Here is a 27535-nt window from a genome sequence, read left to right on the forward strand (position 1 = left end):
ACTTAGCTTTTGAATAAGGAAAGTGTCTAGAACTGCATGATGCCCTGTTGTTAATTCTCTTATTTCATGTACTTGTAAGCTTATATTAAGAATTCATTTTTGTGATTAACTGTAAAAGTATAAACAGGAAGAGTTAAAGTTTTGATCTGAGTGAGGATGCGTCCTGTTTAATGTTCTGCTCCCAAGCTTGAATATGACATTTCCTGCTTATCAGTAATATGACACTTTTTTTGACCCTTAGATTTATTTGGTAAACATGTGCTGCTGTTGTATTTAATTAGAAAACTCCTTGTATACTTTATTAAACGTCTGTATTTTTTATGTGTTTATTTGGTTACATGGCTTTTCCTAAAAGTTAAAGTGGCAACACTGGTTAACACCAACTTTTTAAAACCCACCATTTCTTTTAAATGCTCCAAAGTGGTCAGGATATAGCCCTCTATACCTGTTAAGTAAAACATTTAACACAGTGTACAAAACAGGCCTACAGTTACAGTAGCATCTTGATTATTCTTTGGGTGCTGAAGCAAAACAGTATGAGTCCTGCTTAAGCGTTATTTCACTGGGATGGTAAAGAGTATGGACTCTGAAGCATACACCTCACCGAACTATAAAGTAAGAATAAAGGATCTAATTTTATTTCAGCGCACGTCTCTTTTAAAATAACTAAGCACTGTTCAAATTTGCAGGTATACTAGAGCAAGAAGAAAAATTTAAGAATCGATTTAACGGCACCCAATAATGCAGTTAAAACGCATCATACGTGGTTAGCTCAGACGCATCAGCCTTCGCTTTGTTTGTCCTCCGCAGGCCTCCGTTTCTCACCACCCACGTGTGGATTCGTAATAAGAACAGTGACAAGCATCTGCAACAAGCGTGCGGAAGCTAGGGTTTGTTTTTTTTTTTAGCTACCGCAGGAACTCGGAACCGAGGCTTCAAAGGCCACAGTGTCGAAAGTGTAAAGTCGCCTTGTAATATCCGAAGCCATGGATGCATGGGTTCGCTTCAGCGCCCAGAGTCAGGCTAAGGAGCGGATATTCAGGTGAAGGTTGTGCGTGTGCAGTTCGGGATGTTGGCTGAGATAATGTGATTTTTTTAAATGGAACAATATAAAAGTTCATACTGGGCTGTGTGCATATACGTGCTTTTAGGTTTCAATTATAAACTTTGAAAAAAAAAATCACGTGCAGCGTCAAATGATAGGCCCAATGCTGGTTTGATTTGATTTAAGGAAAGTAGTTTAATTGGGCCCGTGTGAATACACAGACTTCGCGAATTGTCAGCTTAGCGTAATACATGTTTATATTTATAATATAGTTGTAGACACGGCACGATACTGCGTTCTTCGCCCAAATGCCTTCAGATGAGGGCTGGTAGTTGCAGATTTTTATTATTTGTATTATTTTAATATTCCAGCAACATATTTAACTGGACTCTTTGTCCAGAAAAACCGAGATTGTCATACGTTGGTTGTTTAAAAAATGTAAATAGCTTCACGTTACAAATTCGTGGTTAAAAAAAAAAAAACGAAGAATGAGTGTGCAAACAAATAAGTGTATTGACATCTGGCAGCTAACAGCTCGTAATCCTGTGGCAATATTGAGAACCCCGGTTCAACTGTAATAATTAGAACACAGAGACACTATTAAGAATACCCATTTAAACTGACAGGCTACAATATATAATTTAACTGTATGAAATGCTCAAGTCTTGCAAAACTAGTGTAAGGTGGCGTAAAGTAGCAGGTTGCAAGAGAGAAGGCATTCACATTAGCTACAGCAAACATCTGCTCATATGTTTTTTTTTTTTTGTTGCAGCTCAGACAAAATTGACGTCGTATCTAAACAATCGGAGGTAAATCCAGCCAATCATTTTCAGGTGTGTAGAGAACTGGTTCCTAATTTGATAGCAGTGGCCACCAGACAGGAACCCAACCCAGGAGAGAATGCTAGCCAGACGCAGCTCCACACCCCAACATGCACTCATTCTGTGGAGGGTTTAAAATGATGAATTCGCCTAACCTATAAACATGAAAGGAAAACATACACAGACCTGAAGGGAATGTGTAAACTTAATTTAAAAAGAAATCATTAGACTAGTTGAACTTTGTTAATCCCCTGAGGAAATTTAGATGCAAATGGCTGCAGAAGTATACAAAACAAACAGATTCCTATGACAAATAATGCAAGCAATCAATGGACAGATGAATATATATTGTGCAGAAATTGCAAGGTGAATTTAGAGTAAAAGCATTTAGTCTGGTGTGTTGGGAGGATGCATTGAATTGATGGCAGCGGGTAGAAAAGATACCCAGAGTTGCCTTTTAGCATACTGAGCACGAATGAAAAATCAAAAAAGCACCTCCTAGAGAGAATGGGAGGGGATTTTTCATGATGGCAATTAACATTGCCACATCCTCTTTTTCACAATAGTTTCCAGTGTGTCCAGGGTTTTCCCTGTGATGGAGTAGGCTCTCTTGATAAGTTTGTTCAGCCATTGTGTGTCTTTACATTACTATTTTATAGCACTTTTCTAACCTACTCCAAGTGGTACATAGACCGTGGGGACCCACCTTAACCATCACCAATGTGTAGCATCCACCTGGATGATGCAACGACCTTGAGCACACTGCTCACCAGACATTAGCAGTTAGGTGGAGAATGGATGAAAGAGATTGTTAACTAATTAGAAACTGGAGATGAACAGGGGCCCAGAATGACTGAGGCGTGTGGGGCATTGATGAAATTGAGAAGTGGCATACTCTTTTAATAACATGTCCAGGGATCTTGGTTTTGTGTTTCATCTGAAGGATGATGCCAGTTTTTGCAGCCTCACTGCATCAGATCCTGGCACAGACTACAGATGGCCTCTACAAAACCTCTTCCAGCAGAATCCCAAGATTTTACTAGTTGGTCTCCCATCCAAATATTGACCAGGCCCAACCATGATTAGCTTCAGGTGGATTACTTGTATAGCCATGCCATCTACTCTTCAGAGCAGAGCTGCGTCTGGGCCAGGGATTCAAACTTGGTGCCCTTGCAGCTTTGTGAGATAGTGTCTATTGTGTTAGCATCTGAGTAACTGTCAACACATGTAACAAAGGCAAAAAAGGCGATAATCCTAGATGCAATGCCAGTTGCTGGACTTGCTCAGCTGGAGCCAAAATAGACCTATAAACCTAACATGAACAACTTTTGTTTGTGGGAGGTAACTGGAGTCCCCAAGTAAAATCCATGCATACTTCCGGAGATGATGGAATCTATGGGTAGACAGTGACTAGGTCAGGAATTGAACCTTGATCTTTGGATAAAGCACCGTGCTATCATGTGAACATTCTGTGAAATTACTACAATACACACATGCTGGCTCTTTGGCAATGTTAGAGTGTGTCCCCTTCTTTCTTATGTAGGATGCTAGCTGTTCAAATTGTAGCACAGATTTGACATGTTTTCTTTTTACAGTCCAACAACTTTGTTTGGAACAACAGTAACAATATAACTCAGTTAGTAGATGTTAAGACATGGTGAAAGTCTATATTACTCCATTATCTCCAGATTGCTAGCCCCTCCTCTGCCATATCCAGAAACACATAATAGCTCTTTCGTATGTGCACAAGAGATCTCATTGAAACATCAGAATATTAACAATGCTGCATTTCCCAATATTTAAAACTGCACATGATTAAATGAAAACGTTCATTTACATCACTACTCTTACAAGCATCTTTTCACAATTCAAATGGACATTGTTGCTGTCCCAGTAATTATACACATTTGCAAATGTAAAGCAAAGTAGCACTACTTTTTCATATACAGAGAGCACTGAAATTCTTACTCGTGTCCAACCAATTTGCAACACGTTGCCACTCTCTGGCACCATGGTAAATAGTAATAAACTAAATTTAACTAGTGTTAAAGAAGTTATGAAAAAGAAAAGGAAAAATTTTTAAAAATAACGTAACATGATTGTTAATGTAATTGTTTTGTCATTGATATGAGTGTTGTTCTCATATCTATATCTATATATATATATATATATATATATATAGCAAAATACCCGCTTGGCAGCGAGAAGTAAAAAGAAAAGGAAACATTTTAATAATATTAAAGATTGACAATTGTAATTGTTTTGTCATTGTCATGAGTATTGCTGGCATATATATATATATATATATATATATATATATATATGTATATATATATACATATACACACACACACACACACACATATACTATGGGGTGCCAAACAGGCAAATACATTGATTTTACGAATATATAAAGTCAAACCTTGAATATATAAAGTCAGCATCGCTATACATAAAGTCAAAACTTTTTTCTGAATATATAAAGTCAAAACTTGAATATATAAAGTCAAAACTTGAATGTATAAAGTCATCGCTGGAATATATAAAGTCATTCCTGATTATATAAAGTCAACATCGGAGTATATAAACTCACTCCTGTATATATAAAGTGAAAGTCAAAATCTATTGATTGAAACGACTCTGAACTGAATTAAGTTAACAAAAACGTATTCAGAAAAATAAATAAAAAAAACACTATTCGGTTAATGTTTTGAAAATAATGCATGTGCCCTGCCCAGGATTGGTTCCTGCCTTGCGCCCAGTATTGGCTGGGATTGGCTCCAGCAGATCCCTGTGGTCGGATTCAACGGGTTGGGAAACAGATGGATTATTCCAGCGCTGACTTTGTATATTCTGACGCTGACTTTATATATTCAAGTTTTGACTTTATATATTCCAGCGCTGACTTTATATATTCAGAAATATTCCAACGCCGTCTTTATACACTCAAGTTTTGACTTTATATATTTCAATAGTGACTTTATATAATCAAGTTTTGACTTTATATAGTTAAATTTAGTCATCATTGCATAACTTTTTCTTTACAATAGAAATTTAAAGACTAAATTCAACTTCCATTCCTAACAAAGATATTTCTGGCAACTAAATAGAACCCACTTATATCCAAATTCGAGCTATTGAGCCGTCGCCTGCCTGCCTGAATAAGTCACCCTCGCTTCGCTCTTACTTTTTTACTGTTCATTTAATCATGGCTAGTGGCAGAAAAATTATAAAATGGAAGGAGGATTACACTGAGTATGGCTTTACTAAAACAATTATTGATGGCGAATCGATTATTTATAAAGCTTCAATTGGTGATCTGTTTTTCTGTGTTAACCTCATATATTTTCATACTTCTTCTCAAACCAAGGGGGTGCGAGGGTAAAATGAATCGGGAAAGCTGATCAATGTAATCGGTGTACCAGGAAATCATGCATTGACAGAAGTTCCCCTTTGTTTGTAATGCAAAGTGTGATTAAATGCGTGATTTTTAACGCGTTATGGAGCACATGCATCAAAGCTTCTCAGCTGTGCTTGTGCTAAGAAAAGGAAACATTTTAAAAATAACGTAACACGATTGTCAATGTAACCTTTTGTAAGTAGTGCCTGGAGGATTCAGTGTGGAGAAACTGTAGAGACAGCGTGTGTATTAACTTGTGGTTTTTCTGTGAGTATTTGGTGGCAGCGCTTCCGTTACACAAACTCGCTCAGAGCGAAATGAGGTGAATGGGAGGGAGATGATGACGTGACTCCCCACCCTTAACTGTCAATCCCCACAAACACAGTCTCGAATTTGCATAAGCACAGCTGGAGCTCAGCCCAGAGCATGACAAGCGCCAAATGAGGTGAATGGGAAGGGAGATGCCTTCTCAATTATATAATGCATGTTTTCTTCAGCGCTTTTTGGAGCTCTTCCTGGTTTTCTACGTACTGCGTTGACAGTCAGTTCACGTGATTACGTGGGAGGCGTGATGATGTCACACAAACTCCGCCCCCACGGCTTTCGAGCTCAACTCCATTACAGTAAATGGAGAAAAATAGCTTCCAGTTATGACCATTACCCGTAGAATTTCGAAATGAAACCTGCCCAACTTTTGTAAGGAAGCTGTAAGGAATGAGCCTGCCAAATTTCAGCCTTCTACCTACACGGGAACTTGGAGAATTAGTGATGAGTCAGTGAGTGAGTGAGTCAGTCAGTCAGTGAGGGCTTTGCCTTTTATTAGTATAGATGAAGATACCTAAAACTAGAAAATGCCCACCACTATTATAACAGATATCTCTCTTAATTTAGATGTAGACATGAGGCGAAATTTCATTGTTTCAAATTTCATGATACAAAACATTATCATTACGAAAAACTAGAACTGAGGTATAACATTGCACTTTGGTAAAAACTATTATTTGCTGTCTGCATAATGGTGTAAAAGGTGAAAACTGTGCATAACATAGACATCTCCATATGTGAAATTGGACAGATTCAGACTGCATGATAAATGTTTGCATGCACACTTAATATACGTTCTTGGATAAGTGCAGCAAAACAGAACATTGTTTCATAGCTGCACCACTGCATCCACTGGCTTGTTTTCAGATCAAACTATTGGAACTATCAAAGCACACATTTTCCATCATATTGGACAAGCTGTCATGATATACTCAAGTGCTACTGGTAGCAGCAAGCTATGGTTACTGCAGCTTTCTCAAGGAGCGAATGTGGGAAGGAGAGCTTGAGACATTGACACACCTTCACTGATACTGATTCAGAAATAGAGGTAGGTTACAGCTAGGGGGAATTATACAAAAGTGAATCTCACTACAGCGGTCCTTTAGCATTGATGGAGAGACAAAACAGCCAAATTACCAATGCCTTTTTTTTTCTGGACAGATCTGTCTGTCCCAAGTGAATGAGTGTTTTCATCTGCAGGGGATATTGTCACAGTGGAGTGGTCTCAGATTCATGCAGTGTTGATGTTCTCGTAAAAGGAAAATAACTTCTTCATAGATCCAGTCAGGACCCAAAGCTAATGGGTCAATAACTCATTCAAGAAAGAAATAAAAGGGCAGCCATTGTTGGAAAAACGTTTGTTATCTCTCTATTATAAAAAAATCTTGGAAGGAGACGAGATGTGATTTTCTCGGAGAGACACTTACACGTCCCGTGAGATGAGTCTTTGTGCGACCACGTTTAACCACGTTCGGGGCTGGAAATAAAAGACTAAAGAGTAGATGACAAAGTAGAATGTAAAGAATTCAAAAATGGTACGGTACATATGCAGAGAAGGTTAGAGATAATGGTAGTATGAAAATTCAAAAGTCTCAAAAAAAGGATAGTAAAGATCGCATTAGCGCAAACAAATGGAAATTATTACTCAGTGAAACAACGGAACAGTGAAAAGACATCGAATATATTGTTCGGATTTAAACTTTTAAGTTGGAGACTTGTAGATCGTCTAATTTGTGTTGCCAACGAGAATTAAACGATTCCAAAAACGTTGCTGTGGTATGAAGTCCCGTGAAACAGACACTTTTAACATGAGATTCTTTCAAGTCACGCCATATTTACAATCTTTGGAAGCAAGTTGCGCAAGACGGTGACGTTTGCCATTAGTTTCTTTCAAGTCACGCCCTACTTACAACCATTTTCAAACAAGACCATGGTCATCGAACCTCAGTCGTGTGAATGTTTTGTTAGACAGTTTCTGTGCTCTCAGCTCATTGTCGTGTGAACGCTTTTGGCAGACACACTTGCAGCCACACTTCCTGTGCTCTCAGCTCTTATAAATTTTATCAGGACAATAATTTTATATGTTCTAGATGACACGTCAACAACTAATCGAAGAAGAAAGAGCATGGACAAACATTTGAAAAAGTCATTTAATATATTAGAGAGAAAGAAACAATATTCACTCACAGGCAGTTACACGTGGCGTTGTTACAGTGTAAGTCCAAACATAGAATCAAAATTCAATGCGATCTTGAAGAAAATTTAATTCCAAATATTGTTTTTACTAAAGTTGTAAAGTAAAAGGGAAAATAATGCATATGTAACAATTTCCATGAAAATAACATTCTCTTTAAATTGTATATCTAGTTAACCAAACCTGGGGGTGGGTGAGCGAAGTGAGCAGGGGTCGGAGACCCCTAGTTTCTTAAAAAATCGAAAAAGGTGTTTAAATTTGGATGGTTTTGCACTACAGTAACTTTGTTATAGTTTTATAGAATCATTATAGTTAACATGTACAGAATACAGTGGTATTCTTATTTGCATGTGCTAATCAGCATGTAGCATGTATTGTTACTGCAGTGCAAATATTTTATGTTATTAATATTGTACTAGTAGGTAGAAGATGGATGGGGCTGAATACATGACTGACAGTGACCTGTCCTACAGGTATACTGAACTCTGCATTCCACAAGTTCCAGGATTATTCACGATATATCTTGCAAGAGACTCTCAAATCATAGACAGGCCTTGTAGTAGATAAGTGGAAAATAATACATTACACCATCTGGCCAAATGTAAAGCTACAAGTTTTTTGTTTTTTTTTAAACTAGTGTGGATGTGGCATATTTTCTGCTACTAGTGCACTGTAATTCCCAGGACTGTAGTAAAGGTTTTTATGTTGCAGCTAAAACATAAGCTGTGCATCTCTTTCATATTTGTATGTTGTATTTACATTCCCAGGATATACTACACCATCTGTATATTTTACTCGCCTTGTATGCCAGCCCTCTTAAGGGGCCCCTAAACTCTTAAATGCAGAAGTAAAATTATAAGATGGCTTTGAGAAAATCTTAAGGGCGAAGTAAACCAGACCCATGTAAGCTTATAATATAATTAAACCCATATAGCAGAATTTAGGAAAACAAAAGACTAATTTCAGTTTAATGAGAAATTGGCCTATAAATAAAAACTTGATTAAATGCCCTTGCGCTTGTGGATTTTGGGTGTTAGGGTTAGAATATTGTTAATTTAAAAGTATGTATCATGACTGATGTGGTGGCCAGTTGATTTGTCTTCCTGTTTCTTTCAAAAGCAAGTCAACATGAATGCCTAAAACTGCAAAGTTAAGTATTCTTCTGTTATGAATTTTGTAATGCTACAGACCAGTATGCCTTAGGAGATTCTTTCTTTGCCCAATCATCTTGTACCAAGATTGGTGCCATTTTTATGCCACATTTGGAAGATGGTTTACAGAATTCCTTTAAGGCAAGACAACTCTGAAAGATTACCTAAATTCCACATTGACATCTGCCTAGCAAATTGTATTGGAAATTCAAATATGTGTGGCGCTTGAAATAGCAGACATTATATAAAGTAGTCATGGGTCAGTTTATTTAGGTATTTTCAATTACTTTGGACTGGGAGAAGTTTAAGGAAGCCTTCATTTATGGGGTGCAAACCCAGATAAATCACTTTGACTCTGTAGCATAGACAACAGCCAAAACAATGAAAACATGGTGATTCTCTAAACTAAAGTAATTAAAGTTCCAATTCACTGCCAGAAAGCTCAGGTACACAATTTTTTGTGATGTTGATGGTATAGTCCTTGTTAATAACATGCCTCAAAAAGCCCACATAACCAGTCAGGTTTACTGTGATTTGGCTTAGGATTTATGGCATTGAATGTCTGCCTTATTTTTCTTGACTGTGATGTTTTTTCCCACCACATAGGTTGCACAGCCTCCTTTGTGCAACTGTAACATCAAAAAGATACATGACCCTGTTTAACTGCCTCTATAGGATGAACAGTGCTAGAAATGATTATATCAAGTTTAGCTACAATGGAGTGGCTAAACAACAAACCAGACATTTTATTTTAGTGGGATATATATGAGCTTTTTAAATGCTATGATAATTTTAGTTGTGTTTATGGTAATTATGTTGAAAAATAAGATGTGCTTGATTTTATTACTGCTTCTCTGAACAGGTCAGAGACCTAAACCTTTTAATCACCCCATATAGAAGGGTAAACAAAAAGTAAAGACAATTTAAAATTGTGCAGTGACCATAATGGAAAAAGCTGACGTATTATAAGATGTTTACAATGGCTTATGGGTAGTTAGAGCAAATACTGCACAGGACTATGCTGTTAATCTAGTTGAAGCCTAGGTTGAATAAACATCGACGCTCATGCATCATTGTTGAACAATGCACCGTAGTGAGTTACCATTTGAACTACACATAAGCCGTGTGAATATTTTGTATTGTGTCAGCTTCTGTCCATTATGCTTACTGCATAATTTTCACATTGCCTTTACTTTTTGTTTTACCCTCATGTATGCAGGCGTTTGGAAGAAGTGTGTTAGCTTTACCACATTAATGTCTGAATAGTTAAAATATTAACTGTTGGTTGATGAATCAGTAAACCCAGAGTGTGTTACTTCTCCACCCACAGAACCCTGTGATGTCATTCAGGGATCTGTGGCTGGAGGTGTTAAGTTGAGAGTCTTGACATAGAGCGATGTGTGCATTTAAAGGTGTATGTCAATGCTGAGCATAAATAAATTAAATGTTGTTGGATTTTGTTAAAAAAAAGTCTAATATCATGAATTAATGAGTATATGACTTCAGTAACAAAAGAAAGATAACTATATCTGCATTTGTTACCGTAGTGGAAATTTCCTTAAAACAAGTTAAATTTTTTGTGTGCTTAACCTAGTAATATCTAAAAGAACTTTTCAGTTAAATATACTATACAGTGAACCCTCGTTTATCACGGTTAATCTGTTCCAGACTCTACCGTGATAAATTAATTTTCGCGAAGTAGGATTCTTTATTTATAAATCGAATATTTTCGCAGTTAGAGTATAGAAAACCTGTTTACGACCTTCTAAATACTTTTTTTTAACATTATTAGAGCCCTCTAGAGATGAAATAACACCCTTTAGTCACCATTACACTCGTATTACCCAATATATTAGACAAAATAAGAGAAAATAAGACATATTAGTCGTTACAAATATCATATTACTAGGCACACTCGCCTTTTAAGGCGACCGACTTTTATCCTCAATTTTTGTGAGCTCCATGTGTACATCAGGCATGTAAGTGTAGGGAATGATAACATCAAAGTGCCCATTCATAACATCTCCTGAAAACCTAAGTTTTTTTTTTATCCCCTTAAGTGCCTGTCCAAAGTCATACAATGTCAGCCCGAATCTGTACCGCCAAAGACGGAGTTTCATGCACTAAATAAGCTATAGATGAGAATAAGCAAACACCATCTCCCCTGATATTTACTATGCGGTGAGGCATTTGTACTCCATCAACATTAATTATTTCCAGAGACATAATTTTGTCTATTTTTCCAGCGCATTGCGCACAAAAGCCAGGGAACGATGAGAGCACCAGAACTCTGCTCACATCGCGTCACTTTGTACCTCAAGCCGTAAGTAGTAAATCTGTAATAAGCGGAATACCGCTACGCCTTGCACTCACGGGACGGAAGGATAATCCCGAACGCTTTTATATAGTAGGTTATTGTACTGTACATTTAATTGCACACAAACACACACAGTTCTTACACACAACCACTAACCTATGAAGACACGACCTCAGTAGGAGAGTCTTCAGAGGTGGTGCGGTATCTTCAGCAGGTGCGTTGTTATCTTCTTCCGCTGAAGGAGTACTAGGAATAGGCAGTGGGTGTCTGGGTGCGCGGCTGAAGAACATCTTGATAGGCAGTTGCTGGTGCTGTCTTTTCATATGCGTGAGGAGGCTTTTGTAGGGTATTGCCATCTTTAATCATATCCAAGAGTTTCACCTTCTCCTGGATAGTAAGCATCTTCCTCCGGCGCTTAGTTTTATTGTCAGAAGGCTTAGAAAAAGCAGCACGTTTAGGAGCCATCGTAGGGCTTAGATAAAAGTTCTCAGAAAGCGCATGCGTAGTGACGTAAGAGAAAAAAATCGCGATAGAGTGAAGCCGCGAAAGTCGAAGCGTGATATAGCGAGGGATCACTGTATTATTTTTGGGAGATGATAACACAATTGAATATATATACTATAATATTTTCATCACATGATGATGCAGTATAAAGCTTGCATTTTTAGGTTTGACTACTTACTATAATGTTTTTGTAACATGTGCTTAAGAAATGATCAAAAAATGCAGCTACAAAACCCAATAATAAATAAATAAAGCTGCAGAACCCTTGCATCATTTCACAGAAATAATCACAGTATATTTAACATGAGTATTTTTAGATATTAAATTGGGATATTGAAAATATCATGAAAATATAACAGCCAGCTGATTACTCTAATGAAGAGCGGGGCTGCATGCCTAAATGATGGTGACCTGTCACACAGATACACAGAGTGCAGCACATGACAAGTTTTGTGAAGGTTCACATTAAATTCCACAAGACCGGGAAGACTCAAGAATGCAGAGACTTTCACAGGAGAGAAGAAATAGAAGCCCCATGCAGAAGATGAGGATGCTTTTTTGACAGATCACAGGGATAGAGTGTGGCATTAGGGAAAAGCTGTTCTACACCATAGGGAACAGGGTAAGACTTAGCAGTATGTAGTGCCAATTATTGAGGTGTCACCTGTGACTGGTAACAGAAAAAAAGATGTGACTAGTGACGTTAAGCTTTCAGCAGTATGGAAAGATTTTTGTGTTTGTAAAATAAATGTACCATTGTTGAGTTTACCTGCTATTTTGTTTGTGTCTCAGTCTTTTATCTCAGCGTTTGCTGTAGTATATTTTCCTTGAGAGAGTACCTTTAGATATTAGTTGGTAAGCCTAATATCACTAGTTATACCTTTCTGCTGTTACCAGCCTCAGGAGGCCCATTGTATTATGCAGTAATTTTAGTAAGAAAAAAGTGAAATACACAATAAACACAAAACATAATGATACAACATAAACAGAGAAACTTCATGCAACATAAGAAAAAAATACTTTTATAGTGGGTAGTTTTCAGTCTTCATTGTTCACAAGTAAATAAATAACAATTGCAATCAGATGAAAGATATCTGAAAATACATTTCTCATATACAGTGGAGCAATGACTCCAAAGAAAAGTGTAAACATAGACACTGGGAAGAAGGAAAAAAAAAGAAATCGACAAGTCTTAGTAATGGCAAATCAAAAATTCTCTGTTACAGGGTTTTCAGTAGCCAGCGCTAGTCATGAGCTCTAAATTGAAAATATCAGCATACTGTATGTACAATTGTTAAATTGGGTTTACTTGTATACACTTGGTGAGAGGAGAATACTATGATGAATTCTTTTCCAGCTAGTGATAACATTTTTATGAAGAGGAGCATTGGCCATTTATATCTCTTTTTTTAAGTCAATGATTATCTGTTGGGATCTTGACAAATTTTTTTTATTTAATTCTATGCAGAATAAGTAGACATTACTACTGTTAAACCACACTCTGCACTTCAGGAATCTGTAATCTTATTATTCTTATTTGCTATATCACTGTAGGTCTATATGGCACCACAAGCATTCTTCTTCTTTCGGCTGCTCCCGTTAGGGGTTGCCACAGCGGATCATCTTCTTCCATATCTTTCTGTCCTCTGCATCTTGTTCTGTGCTCAGTTATTCAATTACTATTAGATGTTTGCTTTATTAAATGTCTTAAGAGATGAAATTGTGTGTACTGACATAATGGTTTAAAAATGATACTCTTCAATGATGTGCAAATCCTTAAATGGTCATAAATTGGTGTGGGTGGATTGTTCGTGTGAATCTTTTTTGTTTATTCCCTATTTTGAATTCTTTCTTAATCGTTACAATTCTGGTTCTTTGCCAGTGGCTACATTTTCTGGTCCTTCCATCCTTTAGTTGCATACACTGAGTTCTTGTAGTGATGACATTGCTCAGAAAAGATGGGGGCTGACACAGAGAGAGAGAGATCAACTGACGTCACCATTAGTTTTCAGAAATGGTCCCTGTGCAGCTGACTAAAACAGTTTTCTTATTACTTCATACTGCAAGGAGAGTGGGTTCGCAACTGGAGTTTTGGTGTGACTTTGTGCAGAAACGCTTAGAGAAAAGAAAGAGGCTGACATCACCAGAAAGCGCTCTATTCCCAGTGTTAAGAAAGTCTCAGTACGGCTGACACATTACATTTCAGTTCCAGATTTGCACTGTGATGAACCTGCAATGGCTGGCTCAGAGGCAACTTCCTTGCCGCGTGAGCTGATAGAATTCTTTTAGTCAGTTGCGCAGTGACTGTTTCTGAACAATGCCAAGAGGAGCACTTCCTGATGACTTTAGCTGAATATCTCCCTGTCAGCCCCCTCCCCCCCTTTTTTTGGAGTGTAATGGGGATTAATATTTTGCCACTTGATTGTTGTTGTCAATTATGGAATGAACTGGGTATTTAAAGAAAAAATACTTATTTTTCAGAAAGCTGCATATATTTTGAGTGAAAGTGTAAAAAAGTACAAGTGGAGGTGTTGTTTTCAGGAAGGCATGTTGTACTAATGAGAAAAGCTGTGTTTTATGATTCTGCAAATGTTTACTTAACCTTACTCTGACTCTTTAGGAAAGTCTATTAAGTGCAGATTTAGGATGTGTGATGCAACTCAGTGTACAAGAATGCTTAGTTATAACACACACGGTTTCTGATGTAGTTTACAAGCAACTTGCTGAGTGCATGGCTGGCCCTTCATCATTTTATCTGTGATATTGGAAATGTGGATTTAATTTGCATGACCCCAGTATCTGAGACAGTAATACTTTACTTTATAGGACACTAAAGCCTCAAATAGAAGGCAGTTTTCTGAAGACAGTGTATGGCCTAATTACTTGTGTATTATTTCTTGTTTGTCTGAAATTGGAGAGGATGCATATATGCAGAAACAAAACAGCTTGTCTGAGCCTTATCTGTGCTATTTCATTGGGAACTGCACACCCACTGATTTGTGAGGTGTGTCAAGAAACCACTTTAAATTAAGGCTAACACAGAAGCTTACTGTCCCTCTGCCATTTCTGTCTTGAGGAGAGGCCATCTCTCGGTCTATTTCATTCATGTAGACATCATGCTGGGTCAAGGACCATACTGGACCACATAGGACAGAGACCAGTCAACATAAGATAGAGAGCCACCTTGTAGCTTACTATAAGGTTGTATTATTTTACCAACACTCACAGTATACTACTATTTTTGGGAATTTTATCTGTAATGCATCAACAAATGTGTAACATTCTCTCCTGATTGCTGGGGGTTACAGATGTAAAAGGAAGAGGGAGGTGTTTAACTACAGTAATATACAGTTATGGCCTATGAAATAAAGAGTCTTAAAGGGAAAATAAGGTCACCTTAGGACTACCATGACAAAACAGTTCTATAAATGCAAGTTTGAATAAAATGCTTTATTGCTATGTTAAGAAAACTCTGCCGTGGTGGTCTGCAAGGACATATATCACTGTGACTGAATTTCTTGCTAAATTACCCTGAATTATCTATTTCTAAGACAGGGATGGGCAGAGTCGTTCCTGGAGGGCCGCAGTGGCTGCAGGTTTTTGTTCCAACCCATTTCTTAATAAGAAGCACTTATTTGGTTATCTCTCTGATTAAGGTTTTGAACACTTATTGCATATTTTAGTCTTAAATAGCTGTATTCTTGTTTTTTATTTGCTCCTTGTTAGCAATTAGATACAAAAGCCAAAAGAAACCAGCATTTCTCCATTTAGCTTGCTTCCTTTACACCTTTTTGTATTTATTGTACACTATTTGGTTTAATTAAATACTAGGAAAGAAAGTGAAGAAAAAAGTGAAGGACTGAGAAATACTCATCTGTTTCAGACTTCAGATCATTTGGATGATATCTTTAGAAAGGAAAAAAAAAATCTAGGATATGAAAATGACCTTACATGGCAGAGTTAAAGCACTAACAAGCCATGCTTATTAAATTTTTGGCATGGATTGTTTTCTAATTAAGCAACTGGGTTGGAACAAAAGCCTGTAGCCACTGCAGCCCTCCAGGACTGACGTTGCTCATCCCTGTTCTAGGATATATTAGTGTTTCATCACTTTCATTTACAGTGTTTTATTTTTTCTCTGTAGTGTGATGCTGTTGTGTTTGTAAGGTTTTACATAGATTTAATCAGTAAGTTTGTCATTGGGGGCACAGATGATAATAACAGTGTTTGTGAGCTTTTAAAAGATTGTTCTATCACACCTTTATGCTGGTAAGGGCATACACAACTGGCAAGTAGGAAAAGGGGCTAGTAGTATCTATATAGCACTGAGAGTGGTATGGACTGATAATTAGAAAGAACATTTGAAAGTAAACCTGGGTAGAATTGAGTCAGCAACAGGATTGATATGACCTGTTACTGTAGTTCAGAGTTTCACGAAAAATAATTACAAGAGAGGTGACATGGAAACTGAGCAGGGAATCAAAATGGTTTGCTTGAAAGCAGGCAAACTCTTAGAGCAATTGTGAGTGTATCAATATTTTTTAAAGACAGCAGATAACCTAGAATGTCAAGGCACAGTTCAGTTTTTCAGTTATTTTGGGGGAGAATTTTTTTTTCAGTTTAAGCCTAAAAGTCCAATATATTTTTAGTAAGGAATAAGTGATTATTTATATTGAAGAAAACAGTCCTGTAGACCTGCAACCACTACATCATTTGAGTGTCTTTGCTTATGTTCAGTCTTTTTGAGTATGTTTAGAACAAGGGCTGAAAAAAATCTTAGTAACACATGGTAAGGAACTATGAGAATTGTCAGCCTCCTGATATTTTCTTTGTTATTTTTAAACTGTAAAAGTAGTCCATTTCAGTGCCTAGTTATTCAGAGTCACTAGAAGTCAGAACGTGTTCCAGTAAACAGTGACCACTAAACACTTCCGCTGCATGGAGGACTCATACATGGCCAAGAAAACTGGTGGAACTTACTCTGTATCTTTTTTAAATTACCATTCTGATGTGACCTGATTCTGAAATTTTTGGCATATCTGACACAGATTAAATGTTAAACACTCAAAAACTACTGGGTCACCAATTTTTGGAGATCAGATACCAACCACTTTTATGGTATCAAATTCTGACTAATTCTTATTCCATATTTATGTTTAAACAATCAATTTGGGTTTTTACTCAAGGATGCAACTTAGTGTTATTTGTGCACACAATATGGCACAATTAAAGGACAGAGTTGTGTGGTAAAAGACGAATGCACAAATTTTCAAGGGTTTTTTTTTTATCTCATTCGAAAATTCTTTAGCCATTGGGAGTCATTAAAGTAGGAAACAATACAGTTCCACCACTGTTCACTCCTGCTGTGTATCTTAATTCTTCTCTAAAGGGAGGTGGAGAAAATCATGGTTAGAGAATACTACTGATACCTTAGCCCTTCTGTTCTAACTTACAACATTTGGAAAATAGACTTGTAAAGCATAGAAAACTGAAGTCATAATGTATTTTTTCCACCATAAGTCATAATGTATTTCTTCACCATTTCTGATTTGGGAATCTTAGTGATGTAATTTCTGATACCATTCATGGTTTTGGATTGTTAGTGATACAAGCATAACTTTAGGAAACCTGTCGTGACAATGACAGAAAATTCAGTCTGAAAAGAGAAGGTATACCAGCTCAAAAGTGAACAGGACACCAAGTATCAAGAGGCATCTGTTCAAAGTAATACACCAATAAATGAAAGTATTACACAACTCATACTGTTCTGTTGTTGGGTAATAAATGTTGCACTATGTATTAAGCTGTATTCTTGTTTTTTTTTTTTTTGTCTGATGATAAAAGGTGTATGGCAATTGAAGCAACTAAAATAAACAATAATGTTTACTGATCACAATCTTGTGTTCAAAATCTTGAGTTTGTAATTTCCGTTATGATACCTTGCATGCAAAACACAGTCACAGTGTCAAATGTGGTCATTTAACTAATAAAATCATTACCGTATACATAAAACTGTGGAGCCATTGTGCTATGGCTGTCAGATGGCCAATCCCAATACAGTTTATTTAATGTCAGCTGTGGTAATATGTAAGGCACTGTTTTCAGTCAGTCACATGTAACACATAATGAAATGATTGGATTGTCTAGCAGTCATAAAAAATTGAGTGTGAAATTTACCAACTCACTGCAAAAAATGAAATCTAAGCCAAATGAAAAGTATCCAAATCATAACACCAAGTCTAGTTTTCCTTATTGTAAGAATTGTTGACTTATCCAAAAATTCGTATTTACAATTATTTAGCTTACGTTAAGAATGTTGTCCAGCAAATTTTGCTTACCATTTGGCAGATTTCTTTGCTAAATACAAGCAAAACAACTCCTGTTTAAAGTTTTTTTGTGTGGTTTTTGCATATGCGGTTTTTGCAGTACTTTTGAGACGCAGTCTGTTGGGGTCTTGTGTAATTTCCCATTTAAGGAGCAAAATATCAGAAGAAAGTGGACCAAGCAAAATTTTAAAAGAAAGTTTAGTTAGCTCTTGTACAACATTGCTAATGAGTCAGTTATTGAATGTTTTACAGAAGTTATGAAGGCTATATCAGAAATGAGGAGTATTCTGTTTATATCTTGCCAGTTTTCACCTCACAATGATTTGACCTTTTAGCTATTTTTGAAGTCTTACTAGATGCATATCCTGTCATTTTAGGCCATTTGCTCAACAGTCAAATTATGAGTGTGCTGTTGGTAAAATCACTAATCTTATTAATTATTCCTGGTAATATGTTTGTTTATGTAGTGTCCACTCTTCAATCCTTTTGTGCATCTTAATTCTTCACTAAATGAAGGTGGAGAAAATCATGATTACAAAATGCTACTGATGCCAAAGCCCTTATATGGTAACTTACAATATTTGGAAGATAGAATTCTAAAATATAGAAAACTGAAGTCAGGATGTATTTCATCACTATTTTTGATTTGGGAATCTTGGTGATATAACTTCTGCTGACATTCATTTTTTTTGGATTGTTTGTGATACATGCATAACTTTAGGAAACCTGTTGTGACAATGACAGAAAATTCAGTGTGAACAAAAGAAGGTATACCAGCACAAAATTGAACAGGACACCAAGTACCAAGAGATATCTGTTGAAACTAATACACCAATTAACCAATGTACTACACAACTCATATACTGGTATGTTGTTGGGTAATGAATGTTGCACTAGGTATCAAGCTGTATTGTTGTTTTTTTTTTGTCTGATGATGAAGGGTATATGGCAATTGAAGCAACTAAACTAAGTTAAACACCAGTGTTTGCTGATGATACTCTTGTGTGCAAAATCTTGAGTCTGGAAGAGCCATATTGTGGTTGTGATACTTTGCATGCAAAACACAGTCACGTTGTTAAGTTAAATAAACAACAGTGTTTGCTGTTCGAAATCTTGAGTTTGGAATTTCCATTATGATACCTTGCATACAAAACACAGTCACAGTGTCAAATGTGGTCAGTTTACTAATAAAATCATTAGCGTATACTTATAACTGTGGAGCCATTGTGCTGTGGCTGGCAGATGGCCAATCCCAAAACAGTTTGTTTAATGGCAATTAGAAATGGCAATATGGGAGGCACCGTTTTCAGTAAGTCACATGTAACATTTAACAAATGATTGAATTGTCTAGCAGTCATAAAGATTTGAGTGTGAAATTTACCAACGTTTGATACACAGTTTACTAAGATCTTATGGAATCTTCCATTTAAAGAGCAAATATGTCAGAAGAAAACGGGCCAAGTAAAATTTTAAAGCAAGTTGGTCCTTGTGCAGAATTGCTAACCAGTCAGTTATTTAATGTTTTAGAGGAAGTTTTGAAGGCTATATCAATAATGAAGAGTATTCTGTTTATATCTTGATAGTTTACACATCACAATAATTTGATGCTTTAGGTTTTTTTTGTAGTCTTACTAGATGCATGTCCCTTCTTTTTAGGCCATTTGCTAAACAAAGTATGAGTGTTCTGTTGATAAAAATCACTAAGAAATCTTATCATTGATTATTCCTGCTAACATGTTTGTTTATGCAGGGTACGAATTTGGTCTGTGATATTTTTTTTAATTATTTAATAAAAAAATAAAATATTTGACAGGGCTATGCACATGCTCTATGCAATTTTTTTTCCTTTTGGTAAATCACATCTCTGTAATAGGAACTTAGCATGCTATTTGATGAAATATTCAGGCACTTAGCATTTAGTTTATTTAGAAATAGGTAGACATTTTTATACCTGTTGTGGTTTTTCATCATCAATATTATGCCAAATCCCACTTTTTGTTTTAGGGCTGCTCAGTATACATGCACTTTGCTTGGCTATACTCTTCAGAAGAATGGTGCAAATCCGGACCTGGTTTCCAAAATTAAGCAACTGGAGGCACATATGAGTCTGGGACGCAAATGTAAGTCACAGCTTTCTTTCTATTCAGAGTGAGTGCAGCAGTGAAGCTTTTCCAGCTGTGCTGTTTTTATAAACTGTCAGTCTCAGCTTTGCTGAAGTTTTTTGTGCAGTTACTCTTTGTACATATGCAAGCCATGCTAGAGTGGTATGGGTAGTTTCTTATTGTGTGTAACAGACAAAAGAGAGTGGTTTGATTCTTTGTACCTCTGCAAGACCATGACATTTTGTGGTTATGGTTATGGTTAAATCACTAACAGATAATGGAGCATGGTAGTCATTAACAGTCTGAAATACACCAATTTATGAAGTAGTGTTAAGAAAGGAAATCAATTAAAAAAGGATGACAGATGACTGTAAAATTCTCTTTTTGATGTAGGACAGATAAATGCAAACTGGCATAATTTATTCAAACATTTTAAGCAGCAGAAATGTTGAAAGAGAAAAAGAGTTAATATGCTTTGTACTGTACCTCTTATTGTACAAACCTCTTATTGTTCAAACTACCATCATTAGTAAATTTGTGGTCTCTATGATAGCATATAGTGCATACAGTAAATGGTAGTCTTGTGATATCCATAGTAAGCTTGCTTTTACTAGCAATAAATAATGTAAATAATGGATTTTATTTAAGTATATGTCAATATAAATAACCACCACACTTAATGTTTTTTTTTTGTTCTGGATCTTTTTGTGGCATTGCTAATAGATGAAAATTAGCATTTAAACTCCAGCACATGCAAAACAATGCCTCATCATTATCTATATCATTGCAATATTAATTGTTAGTAATTTCTACATAGTAGAAGATACATGCTAATATAACGTCTTTGCTGATTAAAACTAAAAACAGTTATACATTTAACAATGCTTTTTTAAAATATAGCCTGGATTCATACATCCATTCAGTTCATCTATATTATGTTAAACGGGTTGTGTGTGGTTGTACAGTACAAATCACAATAATGGTATTGGTTGCAGCTGTTAGAAAAAAACATAAAAAATAAATACCAAACTTTTATCATTACTAACATGTATTCCAAGTTTTATATGAGACTTTTGAGTTCAGCCTTTTTTAATGAAATGGCAAAAAAAAAACCTGCAGTAAAGATGCAATCTGATTGAATAATTAAAGCAAATTATTAACCCCTATGAGGTTCACAGAATAAAAGAATAAAGATCTCATGTTTCTAATGATTTATGCCTAATAATTTATTTTTGGACAGTGTTTCGCTTGGGGAATTCCACTGATGCTTTAGAGGCGGCAAAGCGAGCTATACATCTATCTGACAGTATCCTGCGCTTTTGCATCACTGTCAGTCATCTTAACCGGGCTTTGTACTTTGCCTGTGACAACATTCTATGGGCCGGCAAGGCTGGCGTTGTCTCGAAGTTGGACCAGGAGAAATGGAGCCAACGGTCTTTCAGGTTGGTGATAAGGCAATAGCAAAGCATTCACTTTGACCATCTGATTATTGCAGAATAATCTTTTGTTAATGGTTATTTTTATCCTTCTTTCAATTTAAAGTTTAAATGTTACTTAACATTATTTTCATACCCACTTAGTCTAGTTTAGAGGCAATTTAATTTTAACCCCTAATGCATTAAGAGGTTTTTGGTATTAGTGCACCTAAATTACATATTCAATAATAAAAGGGTATTACTCTGTTTATGTAATTGAATGAGTTGAAATGGATGAAGAGTAGTGAGCACAATACTGTTTAAGGAAAATATTAGTGTAAACAAAGGTTTTTAAACATATAAATATGAACTAAATAAAACATAAAATTAGTGCTTTTGGGATTTCTCTCAAAAAATGTATTTTACAGTACATAAGTATATTTTTTGATGCAAAACCTGGAAATCAATATTCTTTTGTACCCCAATCTGTCACTTGTCATTGTACCAAGTTTTAATAACATATTCCATAGCATTGCAAAGTTGTACTATTTGGCACAAGGTGTCCCCCTTTTTGGAAACATTTAGTCTCTTGCACCTAAGCAATCTCTCTAAAGAAATATTGCAGCAGCAGTTATATTTTTCATTTTTTAGAAAAAAAATTATATATATATATATATATATATATATATATATATATATATATATATATATATATATATATATATATATATATATATATACATATATACACACACACAAAGCATTCTATGTGTCATTCTTGATTATTGGTATTGTTAGGTGTTTTTGCTCATATTAGAACATTAGAACAATCTAGATGAGAACAGGGCCATTCAGCCCAACAAAGTTTGCCAGTCCTATCCACTTAATTCTTAAAAAAAAAAAAAAAAAATCAAGTCTATTTTTGAAAGTTCTTCAAGTCTTACTGTCTTACTGTCTACCAAGCTACTTGGTAGCTTATTCCAAGTGTCTGTGGTTCTCAGTGTAAAGAAAAACTAATATTTGTGCCAAATTTACTCTTAACAAGTTTCCATCTGTGTCCCCTTGTTCTTAATGAACTCCTTTTAAAATAACGATCTTGCTCCACTGTACTAATTCCCTTCATAATTTTAAACACTTCATGTCACCTCTTAATCTTCTTTTGCTTAAACTGAAAATGTTCAGCTCTTTTGATCTATCTTCATTATTCATTCCCTGCAGCCCTAGAATGAGCCTAGTCACTCTTCTCTGGACCTTTTCTAGTGCTGCTATGTCCGTTGTGTACCCTGGAGACGAAACTTGCACACAGTACACTAGACGAGGCCTCACCAGTGCTTTATACAGCTTGAGCATAACCTCCTTGGGCTTATATACTCTACAATGTGCTATATAACCTAACATTCTGTTAGCCTTCTTAATGGCTTCTGAACACGATCTGGAAGTTGATAGCATAGAGTCCACAATGACTTGTTTTTTTTCTTTTATTCTATTATTGTAAAGCACTTTGGCCACAGCATTCCTATGTTGATTTACAGGGGTTACGGAAAAATATTCAGACCCTCTTCAGTTTTTAACTCTTTGTTATATTGCAGCCATTTGCTAAAATCATTTAAATTAATTTTCTGTCCTCATTAATGTACAAACAGCACCCCATATTGACAGACAAAAAACAGAATTTTTGAAATTGTTGCAGATTTATTAAAAAAGAAGCTTGAATCTGCCACCGCCATGCTTCACTGTGGGGACTGTATTGGACTAGTGATGAGCAGTCCTGGTTGTCTCCACACACTGAGGAGAGGCAAGACACATGACAGCCCGCATGGAGTTTGCTAAAAGACACCTGAAGGACTCTGAGATGGTGAGAAATAAGATTCTCTGGTCTGATGAGACCAAGATAGAACTTTTTGGCCTTAATTCTAAGCGGTATGTGTGGAGACAACCAGGCACTGCTCATCACTTGTCCAATACAGTCCCCACAGTGAAGCATGGTGGTGGCAGCATCATGCTGTGGGGGGGTTTTTCAGCTGCAGGGACAGGACGACTGGTTGCATTCGAGGGAAAGATGAATGCAGCCAAGTACAGGGATATCCTGGACAAAAACCTTCTCCAGAGTGCTAAGGACGTCAGACTGGGCCAAAGGTTTACCTTCCAACAAGAAATGACCCTAAGCACACAGCTAAAATAACGAAGGAGTGGCTTCACAACAACTCTGTGACTGTTCTTGAATGGCCCAGCCAGAGCCCTGACTTAAACCTAATTGAGCATCTCTGGAGAGACCTAAAAATGGCTGTCCACCAACGTTTACCATCCAACCTGACAGAACTGGAGAGGATCTGCAAGGAGGAATGGCAGAGGATCCCCAAATCCAGGTGTGAAAAACTTGTTGCACCTTTCCCTAGAAGACTCATGGCTGTATTAGCTCAAAAGGGTGCTTCTACTAAATACTGAGCAAAGGGTCTGAATACTTAGGACCATGTGATATTTCAGTTTTTCTTTTTTAATAAATCTGCAACAATTTCAAAAATTCTGTTTTTTGTCTGTCAATATGGGGTGCTGTGTGTACATTAATGAGGAAAAAACTTTATTTAAATGATTTTAGCAAATGGCTGCAATATAACAAAGAGTGAAAAATTGAAGGGGGTCTGAATACTTTCCGTACCCTCTGTAAATGTGCTATATAAATAAATTGACATTGAAAATGACTTCTTAATCCTTCTCATAAGGTGTGCTCTTGATTTTCCCATTGTTTATTCTAACCTAACATATTATTTAATGATTATCTACATATTTAGAAATTTTTAATGATATGGTATGGACATCAGTAGTTTAAATGATGATTCAGAAAACAAAATCAAAATGATTGGTTTTCAGTAGAATGTTTTATGTTTACTGGTTGTCCTGAATAAACTTGCATTTGCCTGATAATTATTGAAAGACTCAAACTTTATTAATGTTGAAGTATATAATATTATTGACAAAAAAAACCATTATGCACAGCAGTGTGTAGCTAGGCATGCACTGAAACTACACTTGAGTGTTCTTACTTGCACATGATTATTCATAAACCTGAAACAGGGCAACATTTCAGTCATTATCCTTTGCTAAAATAGCATATTTATGTGAAATCATGACCAAGCTGCAGGTTTCTTTACTGTGCACACATCTTGTTTTTGAGGAAGTGGGACTCCTGCCAAACTCTATAAAATTGTTTATAGTAGGTTATAAACATTATCAAATATAATAACAGTTGTTAAGGTTAATAAAACCAGTTATACGACACTTTACTAGCATCTAATGCTTAATTTTCCCTTAAAATAAATTCCCCAGATGATAACTGGTAAGAGCCACCGGGATCCCACGGTTAAGGCATTAATAATTTATTCTCTTTTATTAGTTTTCAGTACTGCTAATACAGTAAGTATTAAGGTTTCATTTTGCCAGAGTCATACAGGCAATAAATTAACAAGACCTGCATATAAGAGTTAATTGCGTTGGGTTCTCCATTCTGAAAAGGGAGTGTGTATGATCTTTATCGTCTAAGCATTTTTAATCAAAATCTGATTGATTCATGCATCAGGAATGTTTTACAAGTTGCTTCATTTTTCACTTAAGTATTTTTAATATATCTGAAAAATTTACACAATCTGAATCCTAAAAATATTGTCACCCAAATGCTTACAGATTGACTCTTCAAAATGATTCATAACGTATGACTAACACATATAGTTAATTTAAATCAAAAATGTAGTATTTGATTCCTTCCTTTATGCTGAAGTACTAAAAAGATATTATAATAACAAAAAATGCAGGTTTTTCTAAAAAGACACTTGATTTCGGGATGTAATATTATCTAACATTAAAATGATCCTAATGAATTTCTCTGTGACCTGCAGAGCAAATGCAGTCACATTAATTGTTCAAGTGTGTAATGAAGATAATTAAGGTGTTTGTTGTCTTCATAGCTTTCAAAATACAGTGTTAAATTTCTTTAAATTGCCCTGTTATAATACTGTATATAGATGGTATACATAATGGCTATAATTAACTATTACATTTAATATTGTCATTATTATTATTATTTTTTGATGGATGCCTTTATCCAGGGTGATTCACAGCATCTGAGAGATTCAATTGGTTTTGTTGTTTGTTTTTCCCGCTTCCATTTGGAGCACAGGCAGGTGAAGTGGCATTTGAAGTAAAGTAATAAAGTCTCAGTAGTGGAATTTTAACCCAAAGACTTGGGGTTTTAAGTACATAGCTTTTAACCACTGTGCCATGCTGCCTTTCCACTTTGTGCATGATTCAGCTATGCCTGAAGAGTACATATCTAAAGCATGATTGAGTATTTGTGTCTGTATTTGGATGTACACTGCATATACTATGTTTTTGTTATTCTTTAGGTACTACTTATTTGCCTTGATCCTGAACTTGAGCCGTGATGCATATGAGATCAGCATTTTGATGGAACGAGATGCTCGTGGCCAGAAGGCAAGCTACAGTGGCAGTCCTGTCAGAGAAAATGGAGAAACCATACTTTCATGTTCTAGGGGATCTGTTGGTGTCGGTGATTTATCTCTTCGCATTCGTGCACAGCTTTTCTTGCTGATACGAATTCTTAGGTGTAACCCACCATTACTTCTGGACCTACTGAAAAACATCTGTGACATTTTCATTCCTTTGGACAAGCTTGGCTTATATAGAACAAACCCAGGCTTCATTGGGGCTTGTGGACTTGCCTCGTCTGTCCTGTCTATTCTTACTATTACATATCCCTGGCTCAAGCTGAAACCCTGATATGATTTATGGAAAGAAACAGATAAAAATGAAATGATGAAATTATTGAAGTAAATTGAGATTTTAGCATTTTTTGGTTTGTTTTTGTTTATGAAAATCAGCATAAAATACATGGAAATTAAAAGACTGATAAGTCCTGTTGAACTTCTCCAGATACCTTCTTTTAATTATATGAGATAACAAATACAGTACATGTGTCAAGAAGTCATATATTTGAATTGTGATTCTGCATCATTTCTTCATCAAACTGAATATTATTCCATAATAACTAGTTCATCTGAGTTTGCCATTAATTTCCTTTAGTACATCCCTACTTTAAGTTATAGTGTTGTATCAGTATACAGCTACTGTAAATAATGCTTTTGGATTCAAAGCCAGATACTGTAGTTGGTGTCATAGCTGAGTGAGTGATGAATTTGGTGCACCTGTTTCACTTTTAAATATAGTTTGGTTTTCCAGTCAGATATTCTTTGGATATGGCTTTACCTTGTGCATCTGCTTCTACTCATGAAAGAAATGTTCAGTTTTTGTTTGTCTGGGTCTTTATGGATATGAAAACAAACACCTGCACATTTTATTTTTTGTTAAATAAAACAGTATTGTGCTCTTTTGTTATTAGCAGAAATTTCATGTATTGAAATTTCAGCTTTATGATGATCCATGAAAATTTCTCTGCCATTAAAGATTTTCTGTGTTATTCATACTCAATCAAGAGTGGTGCCAGAAATGCCCATTTTTTCTTTTTTTAATAATATTCTTTAAGCTAGACTCATTTGCCTAATTTGGTGTTATTTTAGAACCCAACTTTCATTTTCCTTCCTACACTCACTAAATGTTTTAACTTCAGAGCAAAAAAATACAGACTCTTTTAAGAACATGCAGTGGAATTGTGTGCAACTCAGGGGTGTTTGTTTACAGATTAGGTTCTGGCTCCCATGATCCTGGTAACCTCTTTTAAAAATGATCAGTCATCCTCTTAATAAAATATTTTTGGATGAAAATCTTTACATATGCTTGCTTTATTTATTCAAGAATCTGGTTGAACAGGACAAAATATTGTACCAACGAAAACAGAAGAAAGCTTTCAAGTTGAACAAGTTTATTGTGGGTAAATTCATACAATTTTTATTTTTAAAGTAATGATT

At 35.8% G+C, this 27535-nt stretch overlaps 1 protein-coding gene across 3 annotated transcripts; it reads left to right on the forward strand.

Annotated features, from left to right (window-relative positions):
* The first annotated feature begins 801 nt into the window (after positions 1-801).
* pex11b (peroxisomal biogenesis factor 11 beta) lies at positions 802-27397 on the forward strand. Of its 3 annotated transcripts, XM_039767773.1 has the most exons (5): positions 897-1042; positions 1818-1878; positions 20087-20202; positions 21425-21626; positions 25997-27397. In XM_039767773.1, exons 3-5 carry the CDS (start codon positions 20184-20186, stop codon positions 26388-26390), a joined length of 615 nt encoding a protein of 204 aa, XP_039623707.1. In that variant the 5' UTR covers positions 897-1042; positions 1818-1878; positions 20087-20183; the 3' UTR covers positions 26391-27397. The 3 variants fall into 3 exon arrangements, with proteins under 3 accessions (XP_039623714.1, XP_039623707.1, XP_039623701.1); XM_039767780.1 differs by lacking the exons at positions 897-1042; positions 1818-1878 and adding an exon at positions 802-890; XM_039767767.1 differs by lacking the exon at positions 1818-1878.
* Positions 27398-27535: the final 138 nt, after the last annotated feature.

The sequence above is a fragment of the Polypterus senegalus genome, chromosome 1, assembly GCF_016835505.1.
Source record: "Polypterus senegalus isolate Bchr_013 chromosome 1, ASM1683550v1, whole genome shotgun sequence".
Taxonomy (NCBI): domain Eukaryota; kingdom Metazoa; phylum Chordata; class Cladistia; order Polypteriformes; family Polypteridae; genus Polypterus; species Polypterus senegalus.